This window comes from Schistocerca cancellata, chromosome 4, assembly GCF_023864275.1.
Source record: "Schistocerca cancellata isolate TAMUIC-IGC-003103 chromosome 4, iqSchCanc2.1, whole genome shotgun sequence".
In the NCBI taxonomy this organism is placed as follows: domain Eukaryota; kingdom Metazoa; phylum Arthropoda; class Insecta; order Orthoptera; family Acrididae; genus Schistocerca; species Schistocerca cancellata.
Window position 1 is genome coordinate 681,272,059 of NC_064629.1, and position 13,641 is coordinate 681,285,699.

Genomic DNA, 13,641 nt, shown 5'->3' on the forward strand with positions numbered 1-13,641 from the left:
ATTCACTACGATTTAATAATAGTATTTGGAAGTTACTTGAAAATTATGTTACTCAGCTATGCCAGCTATCAACACTTTTTCTCTATTTCCTTTCTTTTCCTTTCCTTTCTAGTTTCTGATGGGCTTTCTGCAATTGAAACAACAGCACACAGTATTTGCTGTCAAGTATATGCTGGTTTTTGTGGTTGCAGCTCAAGCAGCAATTAAGTAATGGGGCTGGAGATCACAGTGACTCTTGTGATAAACATACACTTACTATCTAAGCACATGCAGGCAAATCTCTGCATCAAAATCCAGAAGCATGACTGGGGAAAAAAGTTAAAATATGTTCACCACCCATATATTTAGTTCTTACCATAGAATTTTGATTTTGCTAAAATTGAGGCACTGATGCAGAATCCATCTCTCCGATTGGTTACATAAAATGCTGACACTGGAGGATGATGTGAAATCTGTAACACGAAAGAAAAACCATTACACTGATGAATATTCAAAGTTGATACAGAACAAATGTAAATGGGCAAGAACAGACATATCTAAGAATACAAAACAACTTGTCTGATAAATTTTCACAGCATGTAAACAATGTTTTAATCTATTTTGAATGCAAATAGAATTGTTTTATTCTATCTTGGACTACTTCGTATTCAGTATAAGATGTAAGTTTTTGTCCTCCATGTTACTGACTATCTTTGTGGGGCTACGTGACATCTGGGGAGTCAGATAGAGGAAGTTCTATTTAGCATTCTTCTATCCAAAGGGCAATATGTATTTTAACAGTTACACATGAGAAATCACCACACATTTTCCTGCAAAGAAAAGTAGTCATCATGATGTATATAAACCACAGCAAATATTATATTTAGAATTGTCTCATGTGCTACTAGTCACCATACAGCATGTCCCAAACACACTTCATGGCACTGTGCAATTACTCAGATACAAATTTGAATACTTTGTCAATTTACTTCAACAAGTACATGAAATGTTGTTCCATCTTAAATATTAACCTGTGTTAAAAAGTATTTGTCTTTATTTCAGTCAATTGCAAATTAACACTGTGAGGTATGTTTCAGTCTCCACAGGCTCATAGTCATTTACTAAACAGTTATCCATGGCATGTGTGGTTTCCACGAAGTATGGTGATAAGGCAAATTTGTTTACTGAGGAATACTTGGCAGATGTTTCACATACAGTTACGAGAGAAATTTTTCTAGGATCTTTTGACCTTTTAGGACAATGTATTTAATAAACTAACAGACAAGAGAGACTTGCACACTGTCTGAGTCATCTGGGACATTAGATGCATTCTGGGTGTTTCACAATGAGTCTTGCTTGTGCTTATGGTAGTCAGATTGCACAACTTGACAAAACATCAAGGGAAGGAATGATTCTCGAGTCCTGTACCTCTGACACTCCTGGAATTGTGGTGTAGGGAGCTATTGAACAGGATAACAGGAGTGATTTGGTAATTTTTGTAAGGACGTTTAATATCACTTATGATCAGGAACCATATGGCATATTCCAGCAGGATAATGTAAAACAGAACTGCAATTCATATCATAAATTGAGAAATATTCAGGTCCTTAACCAGCCTGCCCAGTCTGTGTTTCTGTCATGGTGAGAAATTTGTCAAGATGACATTCAAAGGCTGTTTGCTTCCATGTCACAATGAACACAAGAGTGTATCCATGCCCATGGCACTGGTGGGAGGGGGACGGGGTGGGGTGTCACATCCCATACAGATGAAGGATATCAGTTCCAAATGAAATGAAAGTTGAATCATTCAGTTTTTGTTATGCGAAGAATATCCTCACAGCCTGGAGCTTCAAGATGTAACACTTAGCATTTCCATAAGTGGAAATTAAGAAATTATGAAATTAATGATACAGCCTTCCATTGCTTTCAGTGTTATGTTCTTTTCCCTAATATACACTAACTACTGGACTTAACTGTAGCAGACGATTCTTAAGCCATCTTATCGTGTGATGCAAGTACATGTCTTACAGATTTAAAAAATAAAACAAAATCAAATCATTACATGGAGAGAATCAACTCTTGGATCACTACTTATAAGCTGACCTTCAATTTTAACAAAGGAAGTGCATCCAGTTCATTACCATTCAACTTGCACAGACAGTCAATTCTCTTACTATGGTAGAACAATTAGTACAGCAGAAGACACCATACACAGCAAAACCCATTTTTACATTCCTGCAGTTTACATTTTCCCACTTTTTATGTTCTTTTTTGTTGGTCCATATAGAAGTCATATTCTCTCAATACAATTCTTTCCCATCATTAATTATTCTGTGTTATTTTCATACAGAGTTCTCGAAAAAGTGCATCATATTCCTGCTCACAGTCAGCCTTGGAACAAAGCAGAAAATGCAGCCTATATGCAAAGTTACTTATAAGGTAATCTAGCATTAGTGCAGTAAGCAAGATTTTCATTGTTGGTGCACTGCGCCACAGCCACCTGTGTTATACGTTCACAGTGGTTGGAAGGATGGGAAAGTATGCTGAGTCACTTCCTTAATGATAATCATAATCTGACAACAGTGACTCTAGTAGCAACCTTCCTTCTGCTCACTGCATTGTAATACAACATCTTTAATTTAATATCACAGTCATTTATACAGATAAACACTACTTTTGAAGACAGTTGTCTCTATAATGGGTTTCATGAATCATCGTTACTTATGCATGAAAAACGCTGATCCATATTAGTCATGCAGTCTTAGGCTGGTAAGACCTAATGTCAGATGTAAACATTCCTTTTCAAGATGCTCCATAACACAAGGAAAATTTTTGACCTCTTTCTCTCCCAGGATATGAATGAACTGAGTGGCCTCCATGTCAGCAGTAAGCTGTAGATTTTGTGCCTATTGTTCTCTGTTTATAAAGACAGACAGCTTTAGTGTTTTAACCAATACTGTGTTGTAAGCTTTATTTACCATTATGTTAAAGTGATAATGAATAAAATGTCTCACAAAAGACTTGCTTCTGTGTTTTATTTACACCATTGGACATGGTAAGAATGAAGACAGAAACACATGCATGCATTTGTGTGTTTCAGCACTCAGTCACTGCCTTTGTGATTATAACAAAGACAATGGCTGAGTGCTGAAACACACAAATGTGCATTTCCTTCTTCGTTCCGATCATATCCAGTAGTGTAAATAAAACATGTAAGCAAAAGTCTTTCATGAAAACACATTTAAAGACATTCGTGTTCTAATGTGAGACCTATTATTGATAATCATTATGAAATTACAGTAAACAAAACTTTTAACACAATGTTGTTTAAAACACTAAAGTTGGCAGCCTTTGTAAACAGAGAACAATAGGCATGAAATGTACAGCTTGTTGCCAACAAGGAGGTCACTCGACTTAGGGATGCCTTGGGTGAGAAAAAGGGCAGAAATTGTTGTCTTGTTACAGAGCATCTCCAGGAGGAACATTTATGTATAACATCAGGTTGTACCAACCTAAGACTGTGCGTCTAGTACGGATTAGCATATTTTATGCAGAAGTAACGACGATTCATGAAAGTCCATTACAGGGACCAGTCTTCAAAAGCAGGGTTTATTTGTATAAATGATTGTGAAATTCAATTAATCCTGTTGTAACAGCGCAAAGAGCAGAATGAACATTGCTATTAGGGTCATTACTGTCGGATCATTTAAGTTGCAATAATGAAAAGAACTATGCTTTCCTAGTCTTTTAGTCGCTAAATAATAAATGTTTGCTGCACATATAATTAAGAATTCTGAAACAAAAAGTGCAATTAGATTAAACTTCACTAAGAGCAGCCAGAAAAATTTATATTCTACCTTTTCCATATAGTGACTGCTTCTTTGAATGCAAGAAGGGAGCTATAATTCTAACCACCCCAGAAAAATAGTACTGTACTGGTAATGAAAAGCAAACAAACAGTAGTGTAAAAGTTACATTCTATTGTAACTTTAAACAGTGCCACATATATATATATATATATATATATATATATATATATATCTATCAAAGGACCTAGGACATTCTGTTTGCACCCTGGATGTGACAGAGAGAAACTGCACCAACAATGAAATCAATATGTGAGAGTCTGGTTCCATGGGAAAAAAGCATAAATACATTCAGCCATCAGCATATGATCTTTCGAATAAACTTGTTGCAGAGTGGTTTGTTAGCAAGAGTGTTGGGAATTCTACTTGATAGCAATGTACTCGGAGAAAGGGCACTTCAATTTGCTGCAAAAATGGGGATCAGCAACTTCACAGCACCGAATGGTAGGATCGACTGATTTAAAACTCTTCATAATGTATACAACCAATGGTGTGGTAAAAATGTAAATGTTTATAGTGGAACTGTGGACCAATGTAAAAAAGAACTGCAAAATATCTTTAAAGATTATCATCAAAAAACAATTTTAACGTTAATGAAACTGGTCCTCTTTTTTTTTTTATAACGTGTTACCAACTAAGATCGTATGTTGTAAAAGTGAGAAATGCCACAGTGAGAAACTGAGTAAGCAGAGGTCTATGCTGATGGGTCTAAAAACTTATCTTCTTTGGTAACTGGTACATTTAAAAAGGCAAGGTTTTTCAAAAAAATGTGAGGACTCTGCCCACTCATTATTACTCCAACAGCAGTTCATGGGTAACTGGTTCCATTTTCACATCCACCACACATGCACTGGACGCTAAGACGGGGGCAAAAAAATAGGAAAATAATGCTGCTATTTGACAGATATCCAGCACATCCTGACAATCTGAGGCTCAGAAATATGAAGTCAGTGTTACTGCCTCCTATTTGTATGAGTGAGCTTTAATCATTAGATCTGTTAATCATCCATTCATTTAAATGTAAATATTGAAAAATGCTTGTTCAGAAGACTATATTTATGCACGATAATGGCACGGACCCAAAATCTATGACCATATCACTTTTGGATGCCATGCATTATGTAGCCAAAACTGTTTCTATCTGTTTCATGAATGCAGGATTTAAGTTCACAGAAGACACACCAGAATCACTGGAAGAAGATTTGCCCGAGCCTATAGATTTTTCTGTGATAGGCATATTGTTTACATTTTAAGAGTATGCTGGTGTTGATGTTTCAGTCATCATTTCACAGGTGCCAACAGCAGAGAGCACCATTAGCAAACATTTGAAGAAGGGAAGAGAGAGGTGACTAGTGAAGAGGATCATGAAGCAGATGAACAAGAACCAGTTATGCCAAGCAGTAGAGAAGCTATGGAGGTTATTAACATTTTGAGACAGTACATTGTTAGTGCATCAGGTGATGATAGTGTGTTTTATGCCTCATATCCTGTGGAGAGACAAGTAGAGCTAATTGCTGTTAGAAAGAAATTAAAACAATTATTTCAGATTTTGAACAATATAAAGAAAATGACAGTAAGAGTAATCCATTCATTTTCACTTTTAGTGTTTTCTATGCGTTCCTGTATCTTACACTTTTTTGGGTCAATCCAATGAAATGCGTAAAAGGGGGGGGGGGGGGGGGTTACTGGCTATCGAATATGTTATATAAGAAGCTCTAATGGAAGGCACAAACCCAAAAACTTCTTACAGAAGCTGAAGACTGTAATTAGAATACCATCGTTAGTTTTATGTCGTGAGCACATCCTTAAGTTACATTCTCAAAACGACACAACAGCCTTCAACAGACATATTCAATAGGTAATCACTGGACTTCAAAGTTATACCACAGTTTTTCATGTACAATTTGAAAGCTTCTCTCTTGGAAAACTCCTGTTCCCTGCAGAAATACTTCAGGTTCACCCTGTTAGTTTTGGGGATGTAATTCACTGAAAGCAACTGTATATTACACAATACTGTTCATATACAAGTACTTTAACTCGGCTTGAGTGTCTTATGCTAATTGTACCTCCCTAAAATGAAAATGGGAGTACGAAATCAGATCAGGTATTGAGGATGTACAAGACTCAAAGCTTTCACCAAATCCACAATAAATTAAAAGAAAAATACCATATTGCTATACATATCATCAATAATAAAAGAGTGTTTCAAACAGATCATACAAAACAGCAGAACACTACTGCATAAGTCAATGAAATACTTACCACATTACATTTATTTGCTTTTAGAAAGTAAAATAACACATCTTAATGAGATACATACCAAATAGACAAAATTATAGTGGAAATACCTGTTCAGCAATATAAAAAGTCCGAGATGAATTTGGATGCTCCCAGTAACAGCGGAATGTTTCACCAAGGATTGGATTGTAAGGTTTCTTTAAGCCTTTTGGTTTTTTATAAAGACCCGACAGGTACCATTTTACAACACCCTTCATTCTGGTAAAGGCATCATCCTCCAGTACTGCCCTGAATAAATTGCAGCAGTTACTAATGATGCTTATTGATGAGAGACATTGATCATATGCACACACATGAGGGAGAGGATGGAGAAAGAGAAAGAGGAGGAGGAGGAGGAGGAGGAGGAGGAGGAGGAGGGGGTGAGGGGGGAGGAGGGTAGGGGGGGTAGGAGGGGTAGGGGGAGTGGGGAGGAAGGTGGGGGCAGCTACCAACAGTTCTGCTTTTAAAAATTTACAAATTAAAGAATGAAACAATGATTCTGCCAATAAATTTGCTACGAGTACAATTCTAAGAGACAAATCTTAAGTTATCAAAGCATTCCACTGCTAAGAAATTAAAACAAATCAAACCGTCTATACAATTAGTTGACTGTTCAAAAGACTATCACAATAGTAGTACCTGGGGCAATGTATCCGTAAAAACCCGACTTAATGCATTTATACAGCTTTAATTAAAATGCGCAAAAAAATCTAACATTATCTACAGCAGGGCCTTAGGCCGATATTACACTATCAAATTTCTTTGTCAAAGATCTGATCAAAGATGTGATCAATATTCATCAAATATATTTGACAAAGATCTTTGATGTGGCGCTAAAAAGAGGAATTACACTGTAGTCATATTTTTCGTCAAAGTTCAAGATGGCTGACAACAACAACTTGTTATTAACCGCAGCAAGGAAACATACCTGGGTGAAGCGGTAGGTTTCATGACGACACGATAAAAGCATTCAACAAAACTTGTTACGTGAGCTTATAGTGGAGGGCATCAAATCGTACATCAATTACTTAAGAATGGATGAGCATGCATGTCTATATGTCCTCATATCACACAGCACAACACTCACTTAAGAACTGCTATATCTGCAGAAGACAGGCTCACTGTAACATTCAGATTCCTTTCTACAGGAGAGAGTTAGGTTAAGTTACGTCAGGTCTCCAATCTTCTTAATATATTTTTGTATTCAGCATGCCTCATGTTATTAAGTGCCTTATCAGCTTCATACATCTCTATTAATTTTGTAGTTGTCAGTACACACCAATTGTATTTACCGGCAATGTTTATAAAAACACTACAGATGACAGAATGCTGCAGCGATGTTAGTGCTGAATGTGGTAACATGTCACATTGCAGTGAACAGAAGACAAGCGACTGCTTTGATCAAATCTACAGCGAGGCCCTAGATTTGAGCAAATATTTGATGTCATTTGTTGTACGACCTACTTGGTCAGTAACTGCAAATCACACCACACCTGATTACAACATTCAACTTGTACTACAAAAGAACCTCACCCTATATTGCTCTGATGATAACTATGGTTTTCACATACTCCATGACATCAAAATTGAGTGACTTTTAAAACCAGCACTAGGGACTAATACAGAATGTAAGTAGGCAATATCACTAAGACTTGTAAATAAGTGAAAGCTATAGCCATCCTGAAATCAGATACAACAGGTGACATCACGTAGAACTTTTGATGGGTCTCCGTTCTGTGCCTCCCATTCAAGTTGTTTGGGAAGATTGAAGCAACTAGTTTGAAACTGCAAATCAGAAGCAGTCTTTCCTCAAAGTTCATCAGGAGTGCAGTACTTGATAATGACACACTGCAGGGGCAAACCCTATCAACTCTTTTGTTTTTCCATTTACTTTACACACGAGAACTCCATAGGACCAAACAGATGAGCAAATCTACATGGTCATGGAATGAGTCACTACATGAAATTAACTTCAGAAAAGTTAACAACAGATACAATTTCCATGAATCATATACAGACAACACGCTGTCAAGTATATACTAGCATAATCAACAACATAACAAAGGAATTTGCTTTTTTTGCCCCCCAGGAACTCCCTAATAGAATAGGAGTGGGCCATGAGTGTTGCTGAAAACCATGACACTATTAGTATCATTCTGTTCAATGAACATGGGAGTGGGCCAAAGCAGTAAGATGTTGAGTCAGGGGTCTGCAACATGACGAAGACCTACTTTCCAATGGAAAGTAAAAGTTATGGATCACTCAGAGCTCTAACAGACTTGCATAGTTTCTTGAGTGCAGCACAGTAATGACTGCAGTAAATTATTCCAACAGTTAAGAAATAATGGTAATTATTTTATATACTTTGAGAGAGAGAGAGAGAGAGAGAGAGAGAGAGAGAGAGAGAGAGAGAGAGAGAGAGGAGTGTACAATTCACTGCACAATACAAGATATCAACTTGAAAATAACATGCCCACTCATTTTTTAAAAAAAATGTATGTTACACTGAGGTGACAAAAGTCTTTAGATAGTGATATGCATATGCATATGCTGAAGATAAGGTGGGTAGATCACATAACTAATGAGGAGGTATTGAATAGGATTGGGGAGAAGAGGAGTTTGTGGCACAACTTGACTAGAAGAAGGGATCGGTTGATAGGACATGTTTTGAGGCATCAAGGGATCACAAATTTAGCATTGGAGGGCAGTGTGGAGGGTAAAAATCGTAGAGGGAGACCAAGAGATGAATACACTAAGCAGATTCAGAAGGATGTAGGTTTCAGTAGGTACTAGGAGATGAAGAAGCTTGCACAGGATAGAGTAGCATGGAGAGCTGCATCAAACCAGTCTCAGGACTGAAGACCACAACAACAACAACAACAACAATGCATATGAACAGATGGCAGTAGTATCGCATACACAAGGTATGAAAGAGCAGTGCATTAGTGGAACTCTTATTTGTACTCAGGTGATTCGTATGAAAAGGTTTCTGACACGATCATGGTTGCATTATGGGAATTAACAGGCTTTGAACACAGACTTATAGGTGGAGCTAGACACAATGGACATTCCATTTTGGATATAATATGGAATTCAATATTCCGCAACCCACAGTGTCAAGAGTGTGCCAAAAATACCAAATTTCAGGCGTTACCTCCCACCACGGACAATGCAATGGCTGATGGCTTTCACTCAATGACAGAGAGCAGTGGCATTTGTATAGAATTGTCAGTGCTAACAGACAAGCAACACTGTGTGAGATAGCCACAAGAATCAACGTAGGACATACAATGAACATATCCATTGGGACAGTGTGGCAAAATTTGGCATTAATGGGCTATGGCAGCAGATGACTGGTGCGAGTGCCTTTGTAAAGGCACCACATCGCTTGCAGTGCTCTCCTGAGCTCGTGACTATATCGGTTGGACCCTAGACACGTGCACAAGCATGGCCTGGTCAGATGAGTTTTGATTTCAGTTCGTAACAGCTGATGGTATAGTTTGAGTGTGGCACAGACCCCACAAAGTCATGGACAAAAGTTGTCAACAAGACACTGTGCAAGCATTATCACTGACTGGAAATGGATACGTTTGGCTACTTTGATACCATTTGCAGCCCTTCAGGGACTCCATATTCCCAAACAATGGTGGAATTTTTATGGATGACAATGCGCCATATCACTGGGCCAAAATTGTTTGTGACTGGTTTGAAGAACATTCTGGAAAATTTGAGCAAATGATCTAGCCACACAGATCACCAGACATGAATCCCAACAAACATTTATAGCACATAATCAAGAGGTCAGTCATGCACGAAATCCTGCACTGACAACATTTTTGTAGTTATGGATGGCTATAGAGGGAGCATTACTCGATATTTCTACTGGGGACTTCTAACAGCTGTGGTGCTTTCATCAGAAAATCACGGCCAAATCCTGAATAAGACTACGAACACCTGGGGCAGTGCATGCCACACCACTATAAATTAAATTAAATGGAAATACATAACAGTCTTGTGCAAAAGTCTGATGCAACCTAGTCTTTTTACCATGGCAGCATGATACTGTTAACGATTACAAGAAATGCTGTAATGTAACTCGAGTGATGGGGTGAACAGCAATTTACAGCTTTTTTCTGATGACACTGTGGTGTACGGGATGTTGTCTTCATTGAGTGACTGTAGGAGGATACAAGGTGGCTTAGAATTTCTAGTTGGTGTGATGAGTGGCTGCTTACTCTAAATATAGAAAAATGAAAGTTAATGTGAACGAGTAGGAGGAAAACAATCATGTAACATTTGAATACAGCATTAGAAGTGTGCTGCTTGACACAGTCACATCAATTAAACATCTAGGTGCAACATTATAAAGTGATACGAAATGGAATGAGGATGTCAGGTTGGTAGTAGGGAATGGAAATGCTTATCTTCATTTTATTGCATATAGAATGCTAGTGCAACCCATTCTTGAGTATTGTTCGAGTGTCTGGGATCCCCATCAGACTAAAAATGAGATGCGAGTTCCACTTTACCTGTTGGGAAGGCTCCAATGTCTCATGTCTGGAGCACTGAATGGCAGTTACCTCTAAATGTAGAAAAATATAAATTAATTGAGATGAGTAGGAAAAACAATACCATAAAGTTCGAATACAGCATTAGTAGTGTGATACATGACACAGTCAGGTCAATTAAATATGTCAGCATAATGCTGCAAAGAGATACGGAATGAAACAAGCATGTAAGGACTGTAGATGGAAGGTGAATGCTCAACTTCAGCTTACTGGGAGAGTTTTAGGTAAGTGTGGTTTATCTGTAAAAGAGACTGCATGTAAGACACTATGGCAACCCTTTCTTGACTACTGCTGAAGTGTTTTGAATCTTCACGAGGGTGGATTAAAGGAAGACATCAAAGGAATTCAAAAGTAGGCTGCTAGATTTGTTACCATGAGGTTTGATCAACATGCAAGTATTATGGAGATGCTTCGGGAACTCAAATTGGAATCCCCTGATGAGAGACAATGTTCTTTTTGAAGAACACAATTGAGAAAATTTAGAGAACCAGCATTTGATGCTGACCATAGACTTGCCCTACTGCCACCAATGTACATTTCACTTAAGAACCACAAACGTAAGGTAACAGATTAGGGTTCATATGGAGGCATATAGGCAGCTCCCTCACTTTTAATGCAACTGGAACAGAAAGGGAAATGACTAGTAGCAGAACAACATAACCTCCGCCAAAAAAGCAATATACAGTGCCTTGCAGAGTATTGATGCAGATGTAGGAAGAATCAAGAGCAATAAGGTAGGGGTCTGTTAATTATCAGCAATTCAAACATATGATGAATAATGGTACCCCTTAGGGAAACTGCAGCAAGCGATGGGACAGATCATATTGTTCACTGTGTGTGTATTCTTGGAGGCCCCTTCCATCATGTTGAAGAGACTGTTTCTGGAGCCAAAAGGGAAGAGGGTGCAACCAACTGTTGATCATGGTGGTGGTGATGTTTGGTTTGTGGTGCGCCCAACTGCGCGGTCATCAGTGCCTGTACAAAGTCCCAATTTTTTCGCACAGTCTAACTGATCCACTGTCATGAATGACGAAGATGAAATAATGAGGACAACACAAACACCCAGTCCCCGGGCAGAGAAAATCCCCAACCCGGCCCAGAATCGAACCCAGGACCCTGTGATCCAGAAGCAGCAACACTAGCCACTAGGCCACGAGCTGCGGACATTGATCATGGTGCATGCTGAAATGAAGAACATCTGTCATCTAGGGTCTGAATTTCTTGTTGAATCACCCTAGCAACTAAGAAGAGAAGACCAGACTTGCTCAAATAATTTCAAGGAAGCTCGTAATGTGGAGAACTGTCTCCAGAACTAACTGCGGGCGCTCTAATTCTGAGCTGAGTGGAAGATTTGGAGGTTCTGCGACAAGCTATGCATCAACCTACTACACTTGCAAAATACTGCTGAGAGCTACGGACTAGCAGACGTTGGAAATCGTCCAAGGTCAATCCAAACATGCTGGAAAGGCGCTTCAGCTAAGTTTGAGTCAGCCAGGTGGTTTTTGAGGAAATGCCTTTCTGCTCTGGCACTCTCGACAGTGTGACACATAGTGATGGACTCTCCTAAATACACCTGGCTAGAAAAATCTCTTGCAGATCCTATTGTATGTCTTAATAAGTCCTAAATGTGCGGCCTCAGGTGTGTCATGGAATTTCTGTAGAACATCTAAGTGCATGTGTTTAGGAATCACTGGTAGCCACCTCTTTCCAAATGGATCAACGTTTTTCTTGCAAAGTAATCCATTAACTAACTTAAATTGTCCTTTCACATCCTCTGACCGATTTAAGGCAAGCATAATTTGAGATATCTTGGTGCCCTTCTTCTGCTCAGCAGAGAGATCCTGGAGTGCAGCAACACAGTCACTATCTTCGTCAAAGTCTTGATGGTCGTGCACAGGGTTTCTTGAGAGACAGTCGGCATCTTGGTGTTTTCCTCCACTTTTGTACACTATGGTAATGTCATACTCTTGAAGACATAGTGCGCACCTGGCGAGTTGCCCTGTTGGATCCTGAAGACCTGTCAACCAACAAAGTGAATGTTGGTCTGTAACAACTGTGAATGGCCTTCCATAGAGATACTGTCAAAATTTGCACATGGCCCAGATCACAGCAAGACATTCTCTTTCTGCGGTTGAGTAGTTTCTCTCGAATTTTTGTAAGTGTCTTCAAAGCATAGGCTATAACCTTCTCTTTTACACCCGAAATTTGCACCAGAACAGCACTGATCCTATACCCACTGGCATCTGTGTGTAGTTCTGTAGGTGCTCTCTCAGCATACAGACCAAGTACAGGGTCAGTTGCCAGAGCTTTTCGCAGCACATTGAAAGAATCTTGTTGAGCACCACCCCAGATAAATTTCGCATCAGCTTTTAACAACTCTTGGAGTGGCCTGGCTTTGATACAAAAGTCTTTGATAAAATGATGGTAATAAGAACATAATCCGAGGAAGCTTATCACATCTCTAATACTTTTAGGAATAGGAAATTCCATTCTAGATCTCCCCTTTTCTGGGTCTTCGTTTGAAACAAAGTGTCCAAGTATTTTGATTTCTTTTGTTTCAGTCCGCCTTGTTGAAGACACTTAAGAATGGCCCTCAGTCTTTTTACGCGTTCATCAAATGTCTCTGAGAACACTATAATGTCATCTAAATAACAAAGACACAGTGTCCACTTCAGGTGACTTAGAAGCTTATCCATCATCTGTTCAAAAGTTGCTGGTGCATTACACAAACCAAACGGCATTACCTTAAACTTATACAGGCCCTCAGGGGTGATGAATGCAGTTTTCTCACGATCAGCCTCATCTACTTTGATTTGCCACTATCCTGAGTACATGTCCATGGTTGAGAAAAACTTAGCCCCATTCAGACAATCTAGTGTATCATCAATTTGTGGAGGGGGGGAAATGTCCTTTTTAGTTATCTTACTAAGCTTCCTGTAATCAACACAAAA

General features: G+C 38.7%; 1 protein-coding gene across 2 annotated transcripts in view; it reads right to left on the reverse strand.

The window, feature by feature from the left end:
* Nucleotides 1-13,641, reverse strand: part of LOC126184565 (oxysterol-binding protein-related protein 8) — a 211,549-nt gene that overhangs the window by 72,913 nt on the left and 124,995 nt on the right. For both annotated transcript variants that reach the window (XM_049926994.1, XM_049926993.1), the window contains exons 11-12: nt 6,194-6,371; nt 356-452 (exon numbers count right to left, since the gene is read on the reverse strand). In XM_049926994.1, coding sequence (XP_049782951.1) covers nt 356-452; nt 6,194-6,371 — 275 coding nt within the window. The remainder of the gene's footprint in view (nt 1-355; nt 453-6,193; nt 6,372-13,641) is intronic.